The sequence below is a fragment of the Mixophyes fleayi genome, chromosome 6 (genome assembly GCF_038048845.1).
Source record: "Mixophyes fleayi isolate aMixFle1 chromosome 6, aMixFle1.hap1, whole genome shotgun sequence".
In the NCBI taxonomy this organism is placed as follows: Eukaryota; Metazoa; Chordata; class Amphibia; order Anura; family Limnodynastidae; genus Mixophyes; species Mixophyes fleayi.
In genome coordinates this window covers 206,031,553-206,059,210 of record NC_134407.1, presented here as the reverse complement: position 1 = coordinate 206,059,210, position 27,658 = coordinate 206,031,553, and the positions used below count along the sequence as shown (strand labels likewise).

Genomic DNA, 27,658 nt, shown 5'->3' with positions numbered 1-27,658 from the left:
AGTGTTGGCTAACCTGTGACACTCCAGGTGTTGTTAAACTATAAGTCCCAGCATACCCTTCCAGCAATAAGCTGCTATATATTGGCAAAGCATGCTGGGACTTATAGTTTCACAACACCTGGAGTGTCACAGGTTAGCCAACACTGATCTAAGACATGCCCTACCACAACTAAAAATCTGTCCCCACATTATAAATTTACCTCCCCCTCCAACTTGGTTTTGCCAAGGTGCAAATTTACTCCATTGTTTGCCTTAATAACTGAGGCCCAATGTTTGTATTGTATCTAAGGAACACACAAATAAACAGTTTTGCCTCATTGTATAAATATATAGCTGACATGGATAACTAGAAGCTTGAATAAAAATGCAATCTGATTTTGTAAAAGTTGCAGAAAGATATGTGCAAGCCAATAATTTCATAACACTTTAGGTCCGATTCATGGCAAGATGCGTTTTAAAAATATCACGGAACTTGAGCATAGTTCAGAATGTCTACAAATCCAATCAGATCTCAAGATACATTTCGATTTGATCTCGGTTTAAGTAGGCTCTGACTAAAAATTACTTGTCGTATGTAGACAGACAGAACAGACTGCAGTATACGCAGAAGCATAGGTGCAGTATAAGGTCACATAAGAGCGCATTTAAAATAAAAAAAAAAAATGGACAACTATTAGCAGTATAATCATTAATATAAATATGGATTATCAAAGACATATTTTTATTTTCTTTTACATTCAATACATGGGTGGGGTACTCGTTGCCCATGCTGATCAATCCAACGGTAAGGACAGCTACAAAAGAAAACCGATTTGAGAAGAAAACGACAAGAATATACACAGACTTACCTGATAAGAGACTGTCCACATATCCGATCCTAGCAGAACACTGGCAGGAGCTTCTTCCGAATGCACAGGTGTCCGGCAGTAGTGACTGAGGTCAGTGCGCCGTCAATGAATTTTTATTTAAAGCGGCATTGTCGGTACCCCTCCCTTAACAGTTAACCTGCGTGGTCCCGCATGCCAGTCATCACTATTAGTTGCCACTCACGTCACGTGCCCTGTAGCTGGTGCAAATGATATGGCTGAAACCAGACGTACTTTGGAAAAAAACAGTAATTGAATTGTCCCCATCGGAACTGAACACGTGTATCGCACTGGGTGAACTCAATAACCCAGTGATATGTTATTATGTTTTCAATTTCATAGAGTTTTATTATGTAATCTAATATTCACTCAATATCGCTAGGAAAGGTGCACCCTCATTCTTGTTTATTTAGCTATTATAGATTAATATAATCTTCATTGATCAGTGTCAGTAGAAAAGTGTATTATAAAAGGGTGCTTCATAGGTTGCTACCAATTAATACTGGCATGAGCGTCATATACGTTAGTTATAAATAGTCAAACAGTCCCAAGTGTAAATCTCCCTGGTAAATTGGACCCTTGGCACTGTAGTAGATTAGTACCTCTTAACAAATAATTGCCACTTCTCCGGCAACATCCTACTGTACATTCAGTCCACAGTGTATATCATTTACAAATATTTAGTTTATAAATAATATCAGGATCCAAATGATGCATAGTTAATAATCCACCACTCAAATATGCTGGTTGATACATTGTGGTGTTTACTTTTGCTCCCCAAAATAGGAGGTTACATTACAATATTAGTACACATCTACATGGTTGGAAACAATTGGCATTGTTTCCCATAGGATACATGTTGGTCTAATTTCTAATCCAGCTATTCCTGCCACATTTCTGTCTCCAGCACCTCCTGCTTCCTCTCCTGCCACATCTCAGCCTCCAGCCCTTCCTGCCTCCCCTCCTGCCACATCTCTGCCTCCAGCCCCTCCTGCTTCATCTCTGCCTCCAGCCCCTCCTGCCACATCTCAGCCTCCAGCCCCTCCTGCTTCCTCTCCTGCCACATCTCTGCCTCCTGCTCCTCCTGCCACATCTCAGCCTCCAGCCCCTCCTGCTCCCTCTCCTGCCACATCTCAGCCTCCAGCCCCTCCTGCCACATTTCTGCCTCAAGCCACTCCTGCTTCCTCTCCTGCCACATCTCTGCCTCCTGCTCAGCCTCCGGCCCCTTCAGCACACCCTGCTGACCCAATTACCTCCGCTTCTTTTCCCGAGCCTTCCACATCAGGGGTGAAATGAAACCAGGGTAAAAAAAAAAACTGCTTCCTCTCCTGCCACATCTATGCCTCCAGCCCCTCCTGCTTCCTCTCCTGCCACATCTCTACCTCCAGCCCCTCCTGCCACATCTCTGCCTCCTGCCACATCTCAGCCTCCAGCCCCTCCTGCCACATCTCAGCCTCCAGCCCCACCTGCTTTCTCTCCTGCCACATCTCAGCCTCCGGCCCAACCTGCCACATCTCAGCCTCCAGCCCCTCCTGCTTCCTCTCCTGCCACATCTCAGCCTCCTGCCACATCACAGCCTCCAGGCCCTCCTGCCACATCTCAGCTTCCAGGCCCTCCTGCCACATCTCAGCCTCCAGCCTTTCCTGCCACATTTCTGCCTCAAGCCACTCCTGCTTCCTCTCCTGCCACATCTCTGCCTCCTGCTCAGCCTCCGGCCCCTTCAGCACACCCTGCTGACCCAATTACCTCCGCTTCTTTTCCCGAGCCTTCCACATCAGGGGTGAAATGAAACCAGGGTAAAAAAAAAAAACTGCTTCCTCTCCTGCCACATCTATGCCTCCAGCCCCTCCTGCTTTCTCTCCTGCCACATCTCTGCCTCTAGCCCCTCCTGTCACATCTCAGCCTACAGGCCCTCCTGCTTCTTCTCCTGCCACATCTCTGCCTCTAGCCCCACCTACCACATCTCAGCCTCCAGCCCCTCCTGCTTCCTCTCCTGCCACATTTCTGCCTCTAGCCCCTCCTGCCACATTTCAGCCTCCAGCCTCTCCTGCCACATCTCTGCCTCCAGCCCCTCCTGCCACATCTCTGCCTCCAGCCCCTCCTGCTTCATCTCTGCCTCCAGCCCCTCCTGCCACATCTCAGCCTCCAGCCCCTCCTGCTTCCTCTCCTGCCACATCTCTGCCTCCTGCCCCTCCTGCCACATCTCAGCCTCCAGCCCCTCCTGCTCCCTCTCCTGCCACATCTCAGCCTCCAGCCCCTCCTGCCACATCTCAGCCTCCAGCCACTCCTGCTTCCTCTCCTACCACATCTCTACCTCCAGCCCCTCCTGCCACATCTCTGCCTCCTGCCCCTCCTGCCACATCTCAGCCTCCAGCCCCTCCTGCCACATCTCAGCCTCCAGCCCCTCCTGCTTCCTCTCCTGCCACATCTCAGCCTCCAGCCCCTCCTGCCACATCTCAGCCTCCAGCCACTCCTGCTTCCTCTCCTGCCACATCTCTACCTCCAGCCCCTCCTGCCACATCTCTGCCTCCTGCCACTCCTGCCACATCTCAGCCTCCAGCCCCTCCTGCCACATCTCAGCCTCCAGCCCCTCCTGCTTCCTCTCCTGCCACATCTCAGCCTCCGGCCCCTCCTGCCACATCTCAGCCTCCAGCCCCTCCTGCTTCCTCTCCTGCCACATCTCAGCCTCCTGCCACATCACAGCCTCCAGGCCCTCCTGCCACATCTCAGCTTCCAGGCCCTCCTGCCACATCTCAGCCTCCAGCCTTTCCTGCCACATTACTGCCTCAAGCCACTCCTGCTTCCTCTCCTGCCACATCTCTGCCTCCTGCTCAGCCTCCGGCCCCTTCAGCACACCCTGCTGACCCAATTACCTCTGCTTCTTTTCCCGAGCCTTCCACATCAGGGGTGAAATGAAACCAGGGTAAAAAAAAAACTGCTTCCTCTCCTGCCACATCTATGCCTCCAGCCCCTCCTGCTTTCTCTCCTGCCACATCTCTGCCTCTAGCCCCTCCTGTCACATCTCAGCCTACAGGCCCTCCTGCTTCCTCTCCTGCCACATCTCTGCCTCTAGCCCCACCTACCACATCTCAGCCTCCAGCCCCTCCTGCTTCCTCTCCTGCCACATCTCTGCCTCTAGCCCCTCCTGCCACATTTCAGCCTCCAGCCTCTCCTGCCACATCTCTGCCTCCAGCCCCTCCTGCTACATCTCTGCCTCCAGCCCCTCCTGCTTCCTCTCCTGCCACATCTCTGCCTCTAGCCCCACCTACCACATCTCAGCCTCCAGCCTCTCCTGCTTCCTCTCCTTCCACATCACTGTCTCCGGCCCCTTCTGCACACCCTGCTGACCCAATGACCTCTGCTTCTTCTCCCGAGCCTTCCACATCAGGGGTGAAATGAAACCAGGGTAAAAAAACCTGCTTCCTCTCCTGCCGCATCTATGCCTCCAGCTCCTCCAACTTCTTCTCCTGCCACATCTCTGCCTCTAGCCCTCCTGCCACATCTCAGCCTCCAGCCCCTCCTGCTTCCTCTCCTGCCACATTTCTGCCTCTAGCCCCTCCTGCCACATTTCAGCCTCCAGCCTCTCCTGCCACATCTCTGCCTCCAGCCCTTCCTGCCTCCCCTCCTGCTACATTTCTGCCTCCTGCCCACCCTCCGGCCCCTTCAGCACACCCCCGCTGACCCAATGACCTCTGCTTCTTCTCCCGAGCCTTCCACATCAGGGGTGAAATGAAACCAAGGTAAAAAAAAAACCTCACACAACCGCATGGAAAGCAAAAAAGAAAGTGATGTAACTTGTCTTTTTTATTATTATTATTATTGTTGTTATTATTACTATATCGGATGTGGTAGGTTCCAAGATAAATACATGGCCCTTATTTTAAATATGTTTCCCACAATAACTTCTTGGATTTTAAAAGTAACCAGTATCTGACATGGCAAAGGAACATACCTTTCAGTCTTCTAAAAAGATTGTTCTTTAACTGTAGACTTTGAAATCACTTTGAACAAATTTAAAGATAATGATTATCCAGATAATATACTTTTATATGCACTCAAGAAAGCATAAAATAGATAGGAAAACTCTGCTTAGCAAAGTCATGTCAACATATGTTGCTTTACAGCAAATCTTGTTTATTTAAAATCTTAGATTTATATATCCTAAGCATTGAAAGAAATAGGATAGGTTTGTGCTGGTGCTAGGATACCGAAGTGGCTTGTGTGTGGGTACAGTGGAGGGGATCAGAAGAAGCAGGGAGAAGTGTGTTGGTATTGTCCATATGTGGAGGGGTGGCAAGTAAGGAGGTGTGGTGGAGGAGGTGGAAAAAATTAGAGAATAGAGAGAGAGATTGAGTAGCACAGTGGCCTAGTGATTAGCACTTCTGCCTCGCAGCACTGGGGTCATGAGTTCGATTCCCGACCATGGCCTTATCTGTGTGGAGTTTGTATGTTCTCCTTGTGTTTGCGTGGGTTTCCTCCGGGTGCTCCGGTTTCCTCCCACACTCCAAAAACATACTGGTAGGTTAATTGGCTGTTATCAAAATTGACCCTAGTCTCTCCCTCTCTGTCTGTCACCCTCTCGTTCTGTCTGTCTGTCTCCCTCTCTGCCTGTCTGTCTGTCTCTGTGTGTGTGAGTGTGTCTATATTAGGGAATTTAGACTGTAAGCTCCAATGGGGCAGGGACTGATGTGAATGAGTTCTCTGTACAGGGCTGCGGAATTAGTGGCGCTATATAAATAAATGATGATGATGATGATGATGATTGAGTAGAGTGTTGAAGAATAGATAGACGGATACAAGGTATAAACAGAACTGTGTAAATATATAAATAAATGGTTTAAAGAGCAAAAAGTGGAAATCAATACAAGGGTAAGAGACGTACAAGTCCTTGTTCATGTCATTGCGGCATAATTAGACACGGATGCATCCCCAGATGCGCCTTTTAGGAGGCAATGCTCTTGAGGGTATTGGAGGACAACTATATGCAATGATGATTTGCTGATTGCAAATTGAACCATTTTATATTCCAAATTTTTTTCATGTGTTCTGATGTGACCTTTAATTGCACATACGCATGTGTACGCAAGTGTACATGTACCGCAGCCTGTTGTGTCTGTCTACATATGGCAAGTATTGTGCAGGCAGAGTGTACTTACACCCAGATGGAAAATGTATCTTGAGATCCTCATGGGTTTGAATACAGTCGGAACTAAGCTCAAGTTCTGTGCTGTTTTTTTAAAATACAAGTTGTGTTCGGACTTGAATCAGGCCCTGGATGGCGGCGTTTGTACTTAATTACATTTTATAGGGAAAATGTGACTTTTGAATTTGTTAATAATGTTCAAAACAATATTTTCTGTTGTGTATATGACACTTCATTACATTATTGTATTGTGTACAAATAGAGGAAAGTTTAGCATTTACTACTAACACTGTCAAGCCGCATCTCTACACTGTGGTGGATAGTAGGTATACACACTTGTACGCCTGACGTACGACTGGAGAAAATCATCATGTTTTGGGGCTGGACCCTTCTTGAGTTGTGTGCGACTGAACATGTTCACAGAAGTATACTTCTCTGTGTGCGTCACTTCCTATGTATGTTTGTGTGTCAATGCCTCCAACTCTAAGTGAGTTGTTTATGACAAGCACACTTGCAGCTGCTACTGCAAAGTTATCAAGCACTCAGGAGAGTACAGACAAGATTTTTTAACACATTGCATAATAGAATATATTTATTTTCATAAAAGGTAAAGAGTCGCTGATATAATACATTCTAATGAACCATTGAAAAAATACCTAATGTGCGAAATGCGTTTGACCTGTTCAGAAACCAATGAGAACACAAGATGGAATGCAATCGTCACTTTTGGTTCTTACTTATAATCAGCACACCATTCACCGCGGGACACTACAAATATAATTCATTTTATTGGTTTTTAAGTCAGTTATTATTTTATTTGTAATAAAGTGCAATACAATTTTAAAATCTAATTTCTCCTCTGCTTATTCTATTATATGGTTTTCTAATTGCATGACTGGACAAGTGATGACTCCATTAAATGAATATAATTAACTTTAATAAATAGGCCTCCATCCCCCTAACTAGCCCTGACAGTGATTAATAGGAGCCATATTTAATATATAGGCCTATCACCCCTCATGCCCCCCCAATGAGCCCTAATGTTAAATTAATAGCATTCACATTTAATAATTAGACCCATTTCTGCCACCCAGTTCCAGCATTAAATTAAACAGGCCTTCCCCTCAACCATCTCTGGAATTAGATAAAGAGCACTCACATTTAATAAATAAGCTTATTTGCCCCCAACCTATCAAAATATAAAATTAATAGCATTTATCCTTCATAACTAAGCCTCAGTAAGCCCTGACAATATATTAATAGCCACCATATTTAATATCAGTCTCACATTGCACTAATAGTATCTTACAGTATCCTACAGTAGTGGCGAAACTGTCATTGATGCATCAGGTGCATTGCACCGGGGCCCATGGAGATAATGGGGCCCACTGCATGGTAGATGCAGAGGGAGGGGACCCCGGTCTCCTCCTCCTGGCCTACCTGCACTGGGGCCCACAGCTCGCTAGTTCCGCCTCTCCCCTAGCGTATATAAATAGAACCACCAACCCACTAATATATTACATTAATAGCCCCCACATTTGACAAAGATCTATTACATAATATTGATACTCCCCACCAACCTCCACGTTTAATTAGGAGCCACCACATAACATTAATCCCCACAACTGCCACATAACATTAATACTCAAGCCCCATATAACATTAGTACCCCCACACCAATCACAACAAAACAATAATAGCCCCCACATGCACTAGTCCTGTATGACACTAATTCCCCCATACACAGCACCCACAAAGCAATAATGCCCCACACACACCAGCCCCCACATAATATTTATACCCCCATAAACCAGCCCGCACATAACATTAATACCTGCTCCCACATCACATTAATATTGCGCACATGAGCCTCCACATAACAGTAATCCCTCTTAAGATACTAACGTAACCTTGAAAGCTTTCTGAGGTAAACGTGTGCAGAGCGGATTGGTGGAGAGGACAAGAGAGAGGAACGGAAGTAGAAAAAGAGGGGTGGAGAGAATGGAATGCAGAAGAGGTGGGGTGGTGGGAGAGCAGGGGAGGGAAGGAAGGGGAGGAACGTTCTCCTCTATACCGTTAGTTTTTGGGCCACTCATTTACCACTTTCAGCACCAATATTGCTATGGGTGTCTCCAGTATTATGACAAAATCCAAAACAATTTTAAGTTAGGTGATCTTTTCTTGTCAAAGAAGGATGGGGAGAGGGGAGTATAGGCCACCATTAGAAGAGAGAATATGATTATTCGGTTTTTATTTAAAAAAAAAGTAATTTTAGCTACAAAAATACATTTAACCACAATGAAAAGCAAACAAAATGCAAGTATTTCCCTTTATTTTTGACAATTGTTGACACACATACATTGTTAATCTATGAGATACGTTACAACAAGAATTGTACTCCGATTTATGTAGTTTTAAGGCAGTGTCAATCAATCTTTTCTAGCTGAGGCCCAAGTACATTGCTGTGAAAATATGACATAATTAAGAACATGGAGTGTTCAGAAATCTTTATTAAACACAAAAAGAATACATTAATCCACTGAGTAATCTGCCATCATGTCAGCATGTTATATAGATAGCTGTACATGGGGCAAAAATAAGCAAGAATTTATATACTTTTAAAACATTGCTGACAGATGTGGTATAATTCACAACTCAGGGGCGCACGGAGGATTGTCGGGAAGTGGGGGGGTTTCCCCCAGACCCCCAAAAAAAACCAACCCGAGAGGGGTCTGTCCTATACAGCAGCTACGGCGCTGTCTAAGAAGCATCTGCGGCGGTGCTGTATACACTACAGCACCGCTGCAGACGCTTCTTTGACAGCGCCGCGGCTGCTGTATAGGACAGTGGCCACTTAGTTAGCGCAGGGGGGATTTCTAGAGACTCAGAAACCCCCCCTGCGTGCGCCACTGCAACTAGTGCACAGTACATAACAATATTTTAAGCAAAGCCACAAAGCCATTATGTTTCAATAAAACATGTTCACATAAGTCAAAATATGCATGATAAATGATATATCACATACACTAACAAGCCTTGGCAGCATACTGTAATGTCTGATTCTGTGGGAACCAACTCTAAACTTCAAAAATTATTTGTTTGAGTCTACAATCATGCTCAATGTAACCTTTACGTGTGTGTGTGTGTGTATATATATATATATATATATATATACACACACATATATCTATAATGTGACATTTTATCTCTGTAACTGCAAAGCTTTTATGAGCTTTATAGTTATTATATACAAAGTAAACAGTTTATTTAGAAGGATAGACTTTTAAATTAGAGTAGGCAAACACATTTCTACATTTTAAATTCAGGCACCTTGTCTACCAATCTTAAAAACTTTTGCTTAAATATAATTTTTTACTAGAATAATTAAGACATTAATATGGCTTAAGAAGGACTGAATTTAATCTGTCAGTTAATATAATATGATGCTAATTCTATACAATGTTTACACTACTTTAATATTTGATAATAATTTCCTGCATTTTTAACATACTTCACTATTATAAAATGACCCTAACTTGAAACTTTAGACTAGTTTTATAGCATAAAGCGTAAGTAATAAATCACCAACTTTCCACACTTTACTCTATTTATTTATAGAACAGTCTCCACTATGATGCTATTAATCACTAGTGGAGATATGTCACTTGCTGACTCTTACCCACGCCTTACTCCCCCACACGTAGAACGCAGCATGAAGGGGCTCAGTGAAGGTGGCAGTGAAGGTGTGTAAGTGTCTGATTGGGTCACACAGCTGATAAAAGGACAACTGCCCGGCCTCGTAGTCCAGACAAATTCTGAATTTCTGACAGGAAATGTTATGAGGTAACTGGACTTCTTTACACTTATGTCTCGCTGTGAGCTCATTATAAAACTTTCGCAAACACCAGGACTTGTTATTGTCTCCTATGGCAGATTGGGGGCCTTCTCTATAAACACTGGGGTAAGTCATTCCTATCCTCCAGCCACCTGATCTACTCGTCAGAATTTTCCACTTATGTCGTCCAGAGGAGAAACTCCTGGTACTTAAAACCTGATAACTCTCAAATCTCTCTGGTGTTTCTGGACGTTTCTGGACTATTTGTGATAAGGACACACATTTCATGTCCTCTGATATATCTACATTATTTGCAGCCGTGTTTACATCCAATAGTAGGCCTAAAGCGTCCTGCTTATGGTTCACTCCCTTTACAGCAGCTATAATATCAAATAAGCCTCTGTGTATTGTCTCTGAAATGCAAACCTCATCCAGATTAGTGACATCGTGGAGCTTTATATCACCATCTCCCTCTGTGTCCTCATTATCTTTCTCCTCAGTAACACAGAACCCTTCTCTGTCTGATTCCTGTTCTTGTAAGACAGTCACTGGATCAGACATGTTACACATCTCCTCAATGTGACACATCTTCCTGGACAACTCGTCCTTCTTTACTGCCAGCTCATGAATCAGATCAGAGAGTGGGAGTAAAACTTGATCTTCCTGCCTGGAGATCTCAGTCTGGACTCTCTTCTCTAGGTCTTCCAGTTGTCTCCTGATGTCTCTAAAGAGGGCAGTAACCCTCTCTCTCTCACCAGCTGCTTTTTCTTGTACTTCACTCCTGCGCTCCTCTAGACTATGGAGTCTTTTCTCAGTCTGCTCTCTGTTTGAGCTCAGTTTCTGCAGAACATGTTTCAGTTTCTTTATCCCACTGTCACATGCTTCATTCAGCTGGACTACCTGATGTCCTCCGTGTTGTCCAGCCAGACAGCAAGTTATACAGATCTGGGTATCATCATCCATGCAATAATACTGTAATAACTTATTGTGCACAGAACATTTTCTGGTCCGCAGAGAATTGTTGGGATCAGTTATGACATGTTCTGCTGATTTACTGTGTACCCTCAGGTGATCAGAACACATAGAAGCTTCACACATCAGACAGGATTTAACAGCAGGTACAGGAGAGTGAATACAGTAAGTACAGAAGATGCAAGTATCCACCTGCTCTGGCTGAGTAGAGAGGTATCGCTCTGCTATGTTACAGAGAGTTATGTTTCGGCATAGAGCAGGACGCTCCTGAAACTGTTTTTTGCAGTCAGGACAGGTATAAGCTCCAGACCCCTCCTGTGTGTCCAGCACTCCATCAACACAGACCCGGCAGAAGTTGTGTCCACATCTCAGTGTTACAGGATCTTTGTAAATGCTCAGACAGATAGAGCAGATAAGCTCCCATCTCAGATCAACAGCAGCCATCGCTCACTAGGACAGGAAAAGAGAGAAACAAAACTGAAATAGTTTTTCTTATTCCAGAAGAGGTGTGTTCCATTCTGTTAAACTTTATAACTCATGGTTAACTCTGTGTGTTCTGGTCTACAGAAGTTGATAGGTATAAAATAATTTCCAAACATTACTGGCAGGGCCAATTTAACTACATTATGGGCCCCCGGGCAATGCAGCGCATCGGGGCCCCTAAATATATATATAAATATACAGTGTGTGTATGTAAAAAAATTATATATTTATGTAAAGAAAGGTTATTATATATATATATATATATATATATATATATATATATATATATATATATATAATATATATATATATATATATATATATTTATTTATTTATTTAATCACTTTTTTTTTACACATATATATATATGTATTGTGGCAAGAGCCCGTTACTGCTGAAGCACACGCAAACATCTTCTTCTTTTTATGCAGCTTTATTGTCAGATTGTTTAAAATGGGGACGCGGACTTCGCGAGGAGCGCATATTTTCGTGACAATGCATCTGCATTCTTGTGCAGAATCCCAGGTCTATGTTCTACTGAGAACTTGAAAGGTTGCAGTGCCAAGAACCAGCGGGTTACCTTGGCATTTACCTCCCGGTTGTTCTGCACCCATCTCAATGGTGCATGATCTGTTATTAAGGTGAACTCTCTGCCTAGGAGATAATAGCGCACAGCTTCTGTAGCCCATTTTTATGGCGAAACATTCTTTCTCGACAGTGGCATATTTTTGTTCCCTTGGAAGAAACTTACGACTTAGGTACAGGACAGGATTTTCCACTCCATTCTTCTCCTGTGACAAGACTGCACCTAAGCCAACACCAGAAGCATCAGTTTGGAGGAAGAACCTCCGGGTAAAATCCGGTGCTTGTAGAACTGGAGAGGAACAAAGAGCTAACCAGGCGGTTTCTGTAGAGTCAGACCAGGTTAATCTATCTGGACAACTTTTTTTTAACATGTCCGTAAGTGTAGCAGCTCTAGTGGCGAAGTGGCTTACAAACCGCCTGTAGTAACCTACATGCCTAAAAAGGTTCTTAACTGCGACTTTTTTTCTGGTCTTGCCCAATTTTTGACTGCGTCCACTTTGTCTAGCTGGGGTTTTACACGCCCTCGACCAACAACGTACCCCAAATATTTGGCTTCTCTCATGGCTATGGCACATTTCTCTGGGTTAGCTGTTAACCCTGCTGACCTTAATGAAGCTAAGACCGCCTCAACTTTGGCTAAATGTAATCCCCAGTCTGGGGTATAAATCCCTATATCGTCCAAGTAAGCGTCTACATAAGCTGTGTGAGGTCGTAGCAATTTATTCATGGCCCTTTGGAAGGTGGCAGGTGCCCCATGCAACCCAAAGGGTAGGACTTTATATTGATAGAGACCATCAGGGGTGGAAAATGCAGTCTTTAGCTTGGCCGTGGAAGTCAGGGGAACTTGCCAATAACCCTTTGTTAGATCAAGGGTTGTCAAATAGTTGCTACCAGCAAGATTTTCCACTAGTTCATCCACACGTAGCATCAGATAGGCATCAAACTGCGACATACTGTTTAGGCGCCTAAAGTCATTGCAGAACCTAATTGTCCCATTGGGTTTCGGAACAAGCACAATGGGACTATTCCACTCACTAGTGGACTCTTCAATTACGTCTAACTGGAGCATCTTCTCGATCTCCTTTCTCACGTCCACCCGTCTGGCTTCTGGAATACGATACAGCTTCTGCTTTACAATGACTCCTGGCGGAGTGACAATGTCATGTTCGATTAAGGTAGTACGCCCAGGGAGGGAAGAGAAGACATCCCTGTTCCGGTGAGTCATTTCTTCAGTCTGTTGTCTCTGCTTACCAGACAATGCTGGCTCTATGGGCACTTCAGAATTTTCAATGGCAGTACTCACTACCTGAGGAGAGGTTTCCTCATCGTGCCAAAGTTTGAGGAGGTTAACATGATATATTTGCTCATCCCTTCTCCTACCTAACTGGCAGACTCTGTAATTGACAGGACCGACAGCCTCTAGAACTTCATATGGCCCCTGCCAATGGGCAAAAATTTGCTTTCCTGGGTAGGAACCAGGACTAGGACCTTGTCCCCAGGCTTAAAAGATCGAACAACAACACTTTTGTCATAACTTTTCTTCTTTCGTTCCTGAGCCTCTTTTACATGTTGCTGCACAATGGGCCCTATCTTTCCTAGCCTCTCATACATTTGGGACACGAATTGTACCAGATTTGGCTCCCTGGGGCCTTGCTGCTCCCATTCTTCTTTTAACATATTCAAGATACCCCTGGGCTGTCTCCCAAACAATAACTCAAAGGGACTAAACCCTGTTGAAGCTTGAGGTACCTCACGGATGGCAAACATCAAATAGGGAATAAGAGTGTCCCAATCTTTTTTCTCTTGAGCCACTGCTTTCCTGAGCATGTGTTTTAATGTGCGGTTAAAGCGTTCCACCAAGCCATCTGTTTGTGGATGGTACATGGAGGTATAAAGCGCCATAACCACTAGCAACTGGCACATGTCCTTCATCAGTTTAGACATGAATGGAGTACCCTGATCTGTGAGAATTTTTTTGGGTATTCCCAAGCGTGTAAACATCAATACAAGTTCTCTAACTATGGTGCTGGACTTTATGTTTCATAGGGGAATTGCTTCTGGATACCTGGTTGCATAGTCAAGCACCACTAGTATATATTGGTGCCCACGTGCAGATTTTTCCAGTAGCCCCACAAGGTCCATGGCTATGCGTTCAAACAGAATTTGTACTATTGGTATTGGAATGAGAGGTGCTCTGTACATGGGTTTGGGACAGGTTCTCTGACAAATGGGACAGGACCGGCAATACTTTTTCACTGCCATGTGTACCCAGGGCCAGTAAAACCTAAGCAGATCTCGTTCCCGTGTATTATCCTCCCCTAGGTGTCCCCCACAGACATGTGTGTGCACTGCCTTTAACACTAGGGGTACATGGACCTGAGGAACCATTAATTGTTCTACTTTTTCCCCCTGTACAGCAGCAACTCTATACAGGAAATTATTTTTGACAATACCTTCTGCAGGCTGGGCGGCTTTCGCTACCCCATTTACCTCAGTCACACTTTTAAAGGCATATTCCAAAGTGGCATCATTAAGTTGGTCCCGAGCAAAGTCCTGCAGAGGAAACAAAATTGGTATTGCGGACCAGTCCGTATCCTCACTGACAGGCGGGGTGGGCTCATCTGCGACATCACAGACCAATACTAGTTTGGACTGTCCAAGTTTCCCCGCAGGTGGATGCTTTTTTGGAACTCCTGCTGTGACTCCCAGGATGGCATTCCGGTTTGGTGGTTCCTAAAGATTGATGTCCAGATGTTGTGGATTCTTAGGCGGTTCCTTTAAGACCGGGCTTCCGACCGTTGCATCAGTTGCTGGCATGTCCGACCCGATCCGCTCACCGAGGACATCATTAAAAAGTGGGTAGTCTCGCCCCAAAATGAGTGGATATGGGCGTTTAGGTGCTATGGCAGCTACCACCATAACGGTTTTGTCTTTGAGTGTGACTGGTAGTATTGTTCTTTCATACTCCTCTGTCGTGCCATGTACGCAAAGAACCTTCACCTTGGGCAACCAAGAAGTTATGGTTTCGGGTAAGGCAGAGCTGTAAACCAATGAAAGTTCACTCCCCGAGTCAACCAATCCCAGAACAAGGTTTTGGTTGATTAGCACAATCACCCGGAACAAACAAGGACTTCCTGATGTGGGACTCATGGTAAAACAGCTTGGAAAAGCAGGCCCAATATGTGCAACGGAACAGTCCATGGGTTCCTGTAGTTTAGGACACTCTGCCTTAAAGTGGCCTGGCTTACCACATTTAAAACACTTCAGATTAGACAGCTTTGCACCTGGCCCTCTGTCCGTAGCAGTTTTGCCATTGGGCCCTGTAGCAAGGATTGTCAAACCTGGCTTTTGGCGTGGCAGCGGCTTTGGTACGAATGCAGGTTCTTTAGTCAATTGCTGTAGCGCACAAAACCTTTCTACCACGGTGGCAAGCTCTTCATAAGTTTGTGGGTCTGATTGCAGAACCCACCTTTGCAAATCGCGGTTCAGCCCCCGGATGCAGTGATCTATCGCCAGAACTTCAATAATCCGAGAACGCGAATTCTCCTCAGGCTGCAGCCATTTCTTCAAAATTTTAGAAAGCTCAACCACTTGCGCTCTGACCGTTTTTCCTTTATCATAGCGCCATTGGTGATAGCGCTGGGCTCGGCCTGGCCCGGAAACTCCAATGCGAGCCAATATCTCAGACTTCAGGCACAAATAATCAGAGGCCCGTTCCTCATCTAAATCCATATAAGCTCGCTGAGCTTCGTCAGTCAGATATGGCGCCAACCTCTCAGACCAATCTTTAGGAGGCCATTTTGCCCTTTTTGCAAGTCTCTCAAAGGACACCAGATATGCCTCTACGTCATCACCTGGTGACAATTTCTGGAGAACTGGACCAGGTGGTTCATTTCTGTCATGCCTCACCTGGCTTAACTCTTCCTTTAAGAGCCTTGTGTTTTCTACCTGTGCCTCGGCAACTCGTAGCATCTGAGCTTGCTGCTGATGCTGCACAGCGGCCACATTCATGATGGGTCTCAGTACTTCCTTCATGTTGACTTCTGCGTGGGTTGGGTAGCGGAAACTTGCTTCCCGGAGTATCCCACTCCTGACACCACTTGTGGCAAGAGCCCGCTGCTGCTGAAGCACACGCAAACAACTTCTTCTTTTTATGCAGCTCTATTGTCAGGATGGTTTAAAATGTATTTGACACCATATGAATTTCACAGCAGATATGGAGACCCTAAACGCTAGCTAGACATAGACAATCTCTCTCAAGAGCAGCCAGCTTCCCCAGCGCTGGTCTCCGTGAACAAATGACACAAGCAAGCTTTTATACATGATACTCCTCCCCCAGCCTTAGCTTGATGGGCAGATGAGACACCCACCTTCCCTTTGAGAGGAAACACCCATCACTGCACTAACAGCCACACCCTGTCTGTTTGCTAAGAGGAGGGAGCTTCCAAATCATGTAAGTTAACCAAACTTTAAACTATACATAAGTCTTTACCTGGTTTAACCTCAATCTAGGTGCATAACTGCGCCAATGTTTTACTCTGCTTGTATGCTTTTTCTGCATCTTGTCAGGTAAATGCCTACCTTTGTTACAATATATATATATATATATATATATATATATATATATATATATATATAGGGGCCCACCTAACTTACCTTAAGTCCGATCCCCTTCCCTCTTCTATATTCCGCGCTGAGTCTCTTCTGTGCTGTGCTTGCAGTTAATGCTGGCTGTGACATCACTCCCAACATTCACTGCGAGCACAGCACAGAAGAGGGGACCAGGGAGGGAGCCGGATCGCCAGCTGACATGGCCGCGTGACCGCAAGGTAAGTATTTTCTTTCTTTTTTTTTCTTTTGCAGGATTTCTTTTTTTTTCAAGGCTGCCTCGGAGGGGCCCCCTTGTCCGCAGGGCCCCCGGGCACCTGCCCATTGTGCCCAATGGAAGAGATGGCCCTGATTACTGGTCAAGTTTACAGGGTCATGCCATTCTCACAGGGGAGCATTGGCCATAGGATTTACCAGGAGTTTTCCTTGCCTACATGATATTATTGGGCGGCATTTTTATTGACTTTTCCCCCTAGTTTTATTTTTTACCCTAGATGGGATGGACAGGGCAAGGAACACAGGGTCTTGGTCTATCACGGCCATTTTTGGTCTATAGGGGCTGACACTGGCATTGGTGTCCTTCCTGGTGACTGGCCCCTCTCCAGGTACCAGCATTTTATTGTATGTGCCACATGCATTAGCTCTCTGCCCTGACTGACATGGGGCTGATCTGTTCCACCCTTTTTATCTCTGCAAGATCCTTGCATGTGGGTTCAACTCCCCCCTGGTTCTTACTCTCTCTGCTGTAAGACCACTGACACCCCATGGAACCTGCGCAGAGAGGAAGGTAGACAGAGCAGAACTAAGTGGCTGACTCTGATGAGGTAAGTGGAGTGACTGTAAGTGGAGTGAAAGAGTCAGTGGGCAGAATGAGGATAAAGAGGATTGACAAGGACATGAGGATATAGGGAACTGATCGGACATGGAGATATAGGAAATTGACAAGGGATATGAGAAGTTGCTCCCACTTCATAGAGTATTCTGGCTTATATATTTTTCCAAATAAATCAGATATAACATAGTTTAAATGAATGGCTCTATACAGCTAAGGAAATGAAAAAGCCATTATTCCTTGCTGCCCCATCTTCTAGAAAAGCCTGTTGTGCTGTAACTATAGTTCAGCTGCAAAACATCACATTGCAATCCTATCACATCAGTAGGGCCTAACTTCCCATAGCAGCGTGGTGGCTCAGTGGTTAGCACTTCTGCCTCACAGCACTGGGTTCATGAGTTTAATTCCTGACCATGGCCTGTGTGACGTTTGTATGTTCTCCCCGTGTTTGCGTAGGATTCCTCAGGGTGCTCCGGTTTCCTCCCACACTCCAAAAACATACCAGTAGGTTAATAGACTGCTATCGAATTGATCTTAGTCTCTCTCAGTGTGTGTGATAGGAAATTTAGGTGGTAAGCTTTAATGGGGCAGGGACTGATTCTCTGTACAGCACTGTCCCCATCGGAGTCAGAATGCTCTTAGCACGCCCTTAATGTACATGTATGTGCCCTATGTTTGTCCGCCCCTTCCCTCCCCCTTTCCGTGCTTTAAGTCGTAGGCTGTCGTAAGGGTTATTCGCGTTCAGACATTATTTGCATGCAATTGTGTTCATCGGCTGTTTCTGAGAATGCGCATGCGCAAAATATGCTACGCAAATGAACATACGTCCAAACATGATTCCATGCCCATTATATTCTAGTATTAGTATAAGGATCGGTGGTAATCATTTTTACGATTATCACTATTCCGACGGAGAAGTCCTACAAAAAAAACCCGAAATTATGAAAAATCGGTTTTCAAATGAACCAACTTACCTTCAACCCGATGCTGGAGAACTCCGATCAAAGCACCATGCTGACAGCAAGTGATTCCGATTTAACAAGTATTCGGCACTCCAGGCTGACGTCATCGCAGCGAATGTCAATAGAAATTTAAAGCGGCAATGTTGGGTTAAGTGTTTATTCACTTAACCTTAAGGGTCCCCACATTGCCGCTTTAAATTTCTAGTGATAGACGTCGCAATGATGTCAGCCTGCAGTGCCAAACATTTGTTCAATCGGAATCACTTGCTGTCAGCATGGTGCTTTCGTTGGAGATCTCCAGCGTCGGGTTGAAGGGAAGTCTGTTTATTTGAAAATTGTTTTTTCATAATTTTGGGGGGGATTTGTGGGGCTTCTCCCTGTCGGAATAGTGATAATAGGTAAAGCGTATCCAACTCATAAAAGCATGGTCAGATGCCCCAAATACATTCTGTCTTGTCCTGCGAACAATTTCAACAGTTGTGGCCATCACATTTTTATCTAAACATTTCTTTGTATTGGAGATTTTGGTGTGATTCTAATGAAACGTCTGGGACTTTACACACAGGGGCTGATGCAGAGCTGAACTTGAACGCCCAGTTTGTGTAGCGTAAATTGCACAAATTTGTATAATAGACACATATGAGCCAGTGCAGACTTGCTTACATCTCGCACGTCGCCTCCAAACGACTGGAGAGAATCCATATTTGAGAACATCTCTGTACATATTTGTAAGTAGTGAAACCAGTTGGATGACAAGTGTCAGTCATAGATACCAGCCGTATAAGTAAGATGTAGAATCATCTTCATGAGTTTTTTTAGACAGACCAGATGGTTTTGTTTTGATTAACCTCTTCACACCTACACACGCCTGCTCAGGTTAGGCTTGTTGTGATACTGTTATTAACAAATTTAAATCTGAGATCTGTGACCTGTATAAAAAGCCACAGAATGCCTTGTTAACTTCTGATGTCCTTATAATTTACAGTAGGGGGCACATTATCCCATGTATAAAAGGCATAGGGGGGTTTCTTGTTGCATGGAAACCCCCCTCATCTGGCCCGGTCTGATTGACAGGCTGGTGCTTCACTTGGAACCAGTCACTTTGGTGCCGCGGATCTATAGATCTGCTCCCGCCCCCCTGTACTTCTCTACTGTGCACCCTCTCCTGCATTGACAGCCACATGACATAGTGCAGTCCCACGTGTGCAGGAAAAGAGAGGCAGACAGAAGAGTCTGCCTCTGAAACTACAAAGCTGGAAAAAGAGGGTTAGTGTGAGGATGGGTATTACTTTAATGGTGAGAAGGGTGAGTGATAATCATTTAATAGTGGGTGGGACATATTAATCTATTGGTGGAGACTATTCAATGTAATAATGGGATCATGCTAGTGACTATTAATTTAAGGTGGGGTGATGGCATTATGTAGTTAATGCTGGGGTGGTTTGGGGAATTTTAACTGAACATATGGCTGAGTTTGGGGAGAAGGAGGGCTATTTATCAAATCTGAATACTAATTATTTAATGTTGGGGCAGTTTAAGGGTAAATAGGTGTATGTATACAGTATAAATCAACTGAACTGAACCATTTATTATAATTTTCAATGTATAATAATATACATTTTAAATAATATAAATAATGTATATTCGAAGAGGTTACTTTGCAGGGGAGCTGATATTGCACCATCTACTAAATATTTGTTCTTATTTGAATCACACTATGTATTACACATGACAGACCTTTCAAGTAGGCGACCAATAATGTGTTTCATTTTTGGCATTAAAAATTATATTTACACTTGAGTCTGTATTATATTTAAATGTTTCTTTAGGACCTTACAGGTCCCAGCATGGCTTTTCATCCATGGAGTATGCTTGTACTTGTAGTAATACCGCTACTAATAAGTTATGGGACTTAAAACCTGGTAGAAAGTGACAAATGTATATTAGTTTCTGTTCAAAATGTCCCTTCATTATGGGTCAAATCTACCGTATTTTTCCCTCCATAAGACGCACCTAGTTTTTAGAGGAGGAAAACAGGAATAAAAATATTCTGAAAATCTCAAATCTGACACCCTAGGCTGCAGCCTGAGCCTACTGGAAAATCAGGACCTGGGTGCTAAACATGTATAAGGAATAAATATATCACTCTTATTTATCACTGATGTGATGTAAATTCTCTTAGGCAGGTGGGTAGGTAACTGTAATGACATATTACAATGATTGGACCTACCACTCTATCAGTAGGTCGAGAAATAAAAGCATTATAGTGCACAGACCCCTTTCTATTTGTCGATGCAGGGAAGGTGGAACATCAAGCAAATTCAGCGTTTCTAACTAAAGTAGTATTTATAGTCCACATTATAACACAAGGTTGTACTACCATCACTTTGTCCATAAACTGTTGCTGAAAAGGAAAGACACTACATTCCTTGGACTTAGTAACATTAGCAAAGAAAAAGTACCGATAAGTGTATATTGAGGCACTCCTCGGAGGTATATCCCCGGCATGCTGCAATATCTGTCAGCTGCTGTCACACGAAGTTTGCCGGGGAAGGAGGGACCAGCTGCGGGAGGGAGGGAGGAGGTGGAAGGCCCATAGGGAGGAGTGAGGGCTGCGTGTGTAGCTGGGAGGTGTCGACTCTCTCCCACTCAGGGTCATCGGCACCACGTCACTCGCATGCGCACACTTACCACTGGAGAATCGAGACATCCGCCCGGCAGCAGGACGCTTCAGTTTCCCCGCGGCAACCAGGTATTCTCGATTAAGGATCTGTTAGGGCTTTTTTTTTAGTATTCGCTCCATAAGACGCACACACTTTTTCCCCCACTTTTTTGGGGGGAAAAAGTGCGTCTTATGGTGCGAAAAATACGGTACATGAATACACATTTTAATTTATTTGTACAAAAGAACACTCATACCAATATATGTATAACATTTTTCTAGCAAATTACATTTTTTTATTTTTTTTTAAATATAAGGTACTGATGGGGGAGTTTCACTAGGCGAGTGGCCCCTTCTTCTGTTGAGGCCAAAATAGGGTTGTCTTCTTGAGCTGTTAAAAAAAATAAAAATGAAATTAACAAGCTTAGGTCATTTTGCCAACATATATTACTTCTCTGGGTCTACTTTGTACACCCATTCGCCAGGAACAGCAGAGGTGTGAAGTGTTACATAACTTGCAACTCTCTACAGAGATTCATGGTATGTTAAACACAGACGTGGCCAAAGGACTAATACTTTTTTATGGCACATGTATATATATAAATTTCTGGGGTGGTGTAGGGGGGAGTTGATTTCCACCTAACACTTATTAGGGCCATCATGTTCGAAACCTGTGGAATAATAATATTAATTGACAGGTAAGACAGATGCGCCTTTTAGGAAGCAATGCTCTTGAGGGTATTGGAGGACAACTATATGCAATGATGATTTGCTGATTGCAAATTGAACCATTTTATATTCCAAATTTTTTTCATGTGTTCTGATGTGACCTTTTATTGCACATACGCATGTGTACGCAAGTGTACATGTACTGCAGTCTGTTGTGTCTGTCTACATATGGCAAGTATTGTGCAGGCAGAGTGTACTTACACCCAGATGGAAAATGGAAAATGTATCTTGAGATCCCCATGGATTTGAATACAGTCGGAACTAAGCTCAAGTGCTCTTTTTTAAAAATGCAAGCTGTGTTCAGACTTGAATCAGGCCCTGGATGGCGGCGTTTGTACTTAATTACATTTTAATAGGAAAATGTGACTTTTGTATCTGTTAATAATGTTCAAGACAATATTTTCTTTGTGTATATGACACTTCATTACATTATTGTATTGTGTACAAATAGAGAAAAGTTTAGCATTTACTACTAACACTGTCAAGCCGCATCTCTACACTGTGGTGGACAGTAGGTATACACTCTTGTACGCCTGACGTACGGCTGGAGAAAATCATCATATTTTTTTTTATTTTTTTAAAGATTTTATTTTTTGCAAGGGTCAACCAAAAGTAACATTCTGTACAGCACTGTGTTATAAACATCTGAAGAATACATATGCAATAAAACATACAGCGTCTTATTAGAAGAGAGCATTAATAAGGATGTTGACCCAATTTTTCAAGGGAAGCAATAATTTTAGAAAGAGAAGTAAGACTGAGGAGAGTAAGGAGGGGGGGCGGCGTGGCGGCCGCCTAAGTATAAGAGAGAGGAAGGGGTGTAGTAGAATATGGAAAAAGATCAAGAAAATGAAGAGATGGGAGGAATGGAACAGGGAAGGGAAGAAAGGATCCAGATGGAGTGATGCTGTAGAATCAAATGACAAAAGGGGTTTGGATTTGGAAGTATGAGGTCCACGGCGCCCAAACCTTAATGAATGATTTAGAGGTATTACGGATTATGCATGTCATGTATTCCATTTGATAAACATACCAAATCTTGCCGATAATCGTCTGTAGAGTTGGAGCATTGGGCTGCTTCCAGTCCGTAGCAATCTGGCATAGGGCAGCAGAGACTACATGGCGAAACATTTTCATTTGATGTTTGGTGGCCGATGGGATCCCGAGAGGGAGAAGGAAAAACCTGGGAGAAAACGGGATGTCAAGCTGCAGTAGCTGTGAGGCGAAGTCCCGAAGTTCCGTCCAAAATGGGGCAAGTTTAGGACACTGCCACCAGATATGGAGGAAGGGCCCTTCTGCGCCACAACCTCTCCAACATGTGCTAGATGAATCTGGGAAGATTTTTTGTAGTTTGGTTGGAACCAGATACCAACGATAAAGTAGTTTATAAGCATTTTCTTTCAGTTTAACACAAATTGAACTGGAGGCTGTGTTAGTTCTAATTTCCTCCCAGTCTTCATTGTCTAATGTTTCCCCCAGGTCTCTCTCCCAAGCCCTCTCATGAGAATCTCGGTCGTCCGAATCAGGGACTTTGAGTTGAAAATCATCATATTTTTTAACACATTGTATTATAGAATATATTTATTTTCATAAAAGGTAAAGAGTCGCTGATATAATACAGTCTAATGAACCATTGAAAAAATATCTTATATGCGAAATGCGTTTGACCTGTTCAGAAACTAATGAGAACACAAGATGGAATGCAGTCGTCACTTCTGGTTCTTATTTATGATCAGCGCACCATTCACCACGGGACACTACAAATATGCTTCTTTTTATTGGTTTGTAAATCAGTTATTATTTTATTTGTAATAAAATGCAATACAATTTTAAAATCTGATTTCTCCTCTGCTTATTCTATTATATGGTTTTATAATTGCATGACTGGACAAGTGATGACTCCATTAAATGAATATAAATAAAATAAATAGGCCTCCATCCCCCTAACTAGCTCTGACAATGAATTAATAGGAGCCATATTTAATATATATGCCTATCACCCCTCATGCCCCCCCCCCAATGAGCCCCAATGTTAAATTAATAGCATTCACATTTAATAATTAGACCCATTTCCCCCACCCAGTTCCAGCATTAAATTAAACAGGCCTTCCCCTCAACCATCTCTGAAATTAGATTAAAAGCACTCACATTTAATAAATAAGCTTATTTGCCCCCAACCAATCAAAATATAAAATGAATAGCATTTATCCTTCATAACTAAGCCTCAGTAAGCCCTGACAATATATTAATAGCCACCACATTTAATATCAGTCTCACATTGCACTAATAGTATCCTACAGTATTCTACAGTAGTGGCAGAACTATCATTGGTGCAGAAGGTGGACTGCACCGGGGCCCATGGAGATAATGGGGCCCACTGCATGGTAGATGCAGAGGGAGGGGACCCCGGTTCCCTCCTCCTCGCCTACCTGCACTGGGATCCACAGCTCGCTAGTTCCGCCTCTCCCCTAGAGTATATAAATAGAACCACAACCCACTAATATATTACATTAATAGCCCGCACATTTGACAAAGAGCTACTACATAACATTGATACTCCCCACCAGCCTCCACGTTTAATTAAGAGCCACCACATAACATTAATCCCGACAATAACTGCCACATAACATTAATACTCAAGCCCCACATAACATTAGTACCACCACAGCAGTCACAACAAAACAATAATAGCCCTCACATGCAACAGCCCTGTATGACATTATAGGCCACCATAAGAAGAGATAACTTGATTATTTGGTTTTTATAAGAAAATAAGTAATTTTAGCTACAAAAATACATTTAACCACAAAGAAAAGCAAACAAAATGCAAGTATTTCCCTTTATTTGTGACAATTGTTGACACACATACATTGGTAATCTATGAGATACGTTACAGCAAGAATTGTACTCCGATTTATGTAGTTTTAAGGCAGTGTCACTCAATCTTTTCTAGCTGAGGCCCAAGTATATTGCTGTGAAAAATATGACATAATTAAGAATATGGGATGTTCAGAAATCTTTTATTAAACACAAAAAAACACATAACGAATACATTAATCCACTGAGCAATCTGCCATCATGTCAGCATGTTATATAGATAGCTGTACATGGGGCAAAAATAAACAAGAAATTATATACTTTTAAAGCATTGTTGACAGATGTGGTATAATTCACCACTAGTGCACAGTACATAACAATATTTTAACAAAGCCATGATGTTACAATAAAACATGTTCACATAAGTCAAAATATCTATGATAAATGATATATCACATACACTAACGAGCCTTGGCAGAATACTGTAATGTCTGATTCTGTGGGAACCAACTCAATTATTTGTTTGAGTCTACAATCATGCTCAATGTAACCTTTACGTGTGTGTATGTATGTATATATATATATATATATATATATATACATATACATATATCTATATTGTGTCATTTTATGGGTATTGTTTGCAAAGTAAACAACTTATTTAGAGGGATAGTCCTTTAAATTTGATTAGGCGAACACAATTTTACATTTCAAATGCAGGCACCTTGTTATCAATCTTAAAAGCTTTTGCTTACATATTAATTTTTAATAGAATAATTGAGACATTTATATGGCTTAAAAAGGATCAAATTTAATCTATGTCAGTTAACATAATATGATGCTAATTCTATACAATGTTTACACTACTTTAATATTTGACAATAATTTCCTGCATTTTTAACATATTTCACTATTATAAAATGACCCTAACTTGAAACTTTAGACTAGTTTTATAGTATAATGCGTAAGTCATAAATTACCAACTCTCCATAATTTTCTTTACTCTATTTATTTATAGAACAGTCTCCACTATGATGCTATTAATCACTAGTGGAGATATGTCACTTGCTGACTCTTACCCACGCCTTACTCCCCCACACGTAGAACGCAGCATGAAGGGGCTCAGTGAAGGTGGCAGTGAAGGTGTGTAAGTGTCTGATTGGGTCACACAGCTGATAAAATGACAACTGCCCGGCCTCGTAGTCCAGACAAATTCTGAATTTCTGACAGGAAATATTATGAAATAACTGGACTTCTTTATACTTATGTCTCGCTGTGAGCTCATTATAAAACTTTCGCAAACACCAGGACTTGTTATTGTCTCCTATGGCAGATTGGGGGCCTTCTCTATAAACACTGGGGTAAGTCATTCCTATTCTCCAGCCACCTGATCTACTCGTCAGAATTTCCCAGTTATGTCGTCCAGAGGAGAAACTCCTGGTACTTAAAACCTGATAACTCTCAAATCTCTCTGGTGTTTCTGGACGTTTCTGGACTATTTGTGATAAGGACACACATTTCATGTCCTCTGATATATCTACATTATTTGCAGCCGTGTTTACATCCAATAGTAGGTCTAAAGCGTCCTGCTTATGGTTCGCTCCCTTTACAGCAGCTATAATATCAAATAAGCCTCTGTGTATTGTCTCTGAAATGCAAACCTCATCCAGATAAGTGACATCATGGAGCTTTATATCACCGCCTACCTCTGTGTCCTCATTATCTTTCTCCTCAGTAACACAGAACCCTTCTCTGTCTGATTCCTGTTCTTGAAAGACAGTCACTGGATCAGTCACGTTACACAACTCCTCAATGTGCATCTTCATGGACAACTCGTCCTTCTTTACTTCCAGATCCTGGATCAGATCACAGAGTGTGAGTAAAACTTGATCTTCCCGCCTGGAGATCTCACTTTGGACTCTCTTCTCTAGGTCTTCCAGTTGTCTCCTGATGTCTCTAAAGAGGGCAGTAACCCTCTCTCTCTCACCAGCTGCTTTTTCTTGTACTTCACTCCTGCGCTCCTCTAGACTATGGAGTCTTTTCTCAGTCTGCTCTCTCTTTGAGGTCAGTTTCTGCAGAACATGTTTCAGTTTCTTTTTCCTCCTCTCATATGCTTCATTCAGCTGGACTACCTGATGTCCTCCGTGTTGTCCAGCCAGACAGCAAGTTATACAGATCTGGGTACCATCATCCATGCAATAATACTGTAGTAACTTATTGTGCACAGAACATTTTCTGGTCCGCAGAGAATTGTTGGGTTCAGTTATGACATGTTCTGCTGATTTCCTGTGTACTCTCAGGTGATCAGAACACATAGAAGCTTCACACATCAGACAGGATTTAACAGCAGGTACAGGAGAGTGAATACAATAATTGCAGAATATCCCAGTATCCTCCTGCTCTGGCTCAGTAGACAGATATCGCTCTGCTATGTTACAGAGAGTTAGGTTTCGGCATAGTGCAGGACGCTCCTGAAACTGTTCTCTGCAGTCAGGACAGGTATAAGCTCCAGACCCCTCCTGTGTGTCCAGCACTCCATCAACACAGACCCGGCAGAAGTTGTGTCCACATCTCAGTGTTACAGGATCTTTGTAAATGCTCTGACAGATGGAGCAGCTCAGCTCCCCTCTCAGATCAGCAGCAGCCATCGCTCACTATGACAGCAGGAGAGAGAAACGAAACTGAAATAGTTTTCCTTACTCCAGAAGAGGTGTGTTCCATCCTGTTAAACTTTATAACTTATGGTTAACTCTGTGTGTTCTGGTCTACAGCAGCTGATAGGTATAAAATAATTTCCGAACAGTACTGGTCAAGTTTACAGGGTCATGCCATTCTCACAGGGGAGTATTGGTCATAGGATTTACCAGGAGTTTTCCTTGCCTACATGATATCATTGGGCTGCATTAGGCTGCTGTCCAGGAGGGAAGGCCGGGTTGTTCCACAATGGGAACATAATTTCAGGATTAGCTAACAAGTGAAAAGCACGAGTACTATAGTCCCAAATCTGGGGTAAAAAATGAGTGAAAGATGGAAGCGAAAGAAGTGGTGGACGATGTTTAATTGAGATCCATAGAAGGGTGTAAGGCAAAAGCAAATGTATACGATTTGCCTCTATGTCAACCCATAATCTAGTACCAGGCGAAGAGTGGAATAAAACTAGCTGA

General features: G+C 43.2%; 1 protein-coding gene across 2 annotated transcripts in view; it reads right to left on the bottom strand.

Annotated features, from left to right (window-relative positions):
• LOC142160567 (E3 ubiquitin/ISG15 ligase TRIM25-like) overlaps positions 1-27,164 on the bottom strand; it is a 76,688-nt gene extending 49,524 nt beyond the window's left edge. The window contains exon 1 of one of the 2 annotated variants that reach the window (XM_075215429.1): positions 26,201-27,164. In XM_075215429.1, coding sequence (XP_075071530.1) covers positions 26,201-27,142 — 942 coding nt within the window. In that variant the 5' untranslated portion in view covers positions 27,143-27,164. Of the gene's footprint in view, positions 1-25,127 lie in introns of those variants that run through there. The other variant, XM_075215428.1, reaches the window with a different exon arrangement.
• Between the last annotated feature and the right edge of the window lie 494 nt (positions 27,165-27,658).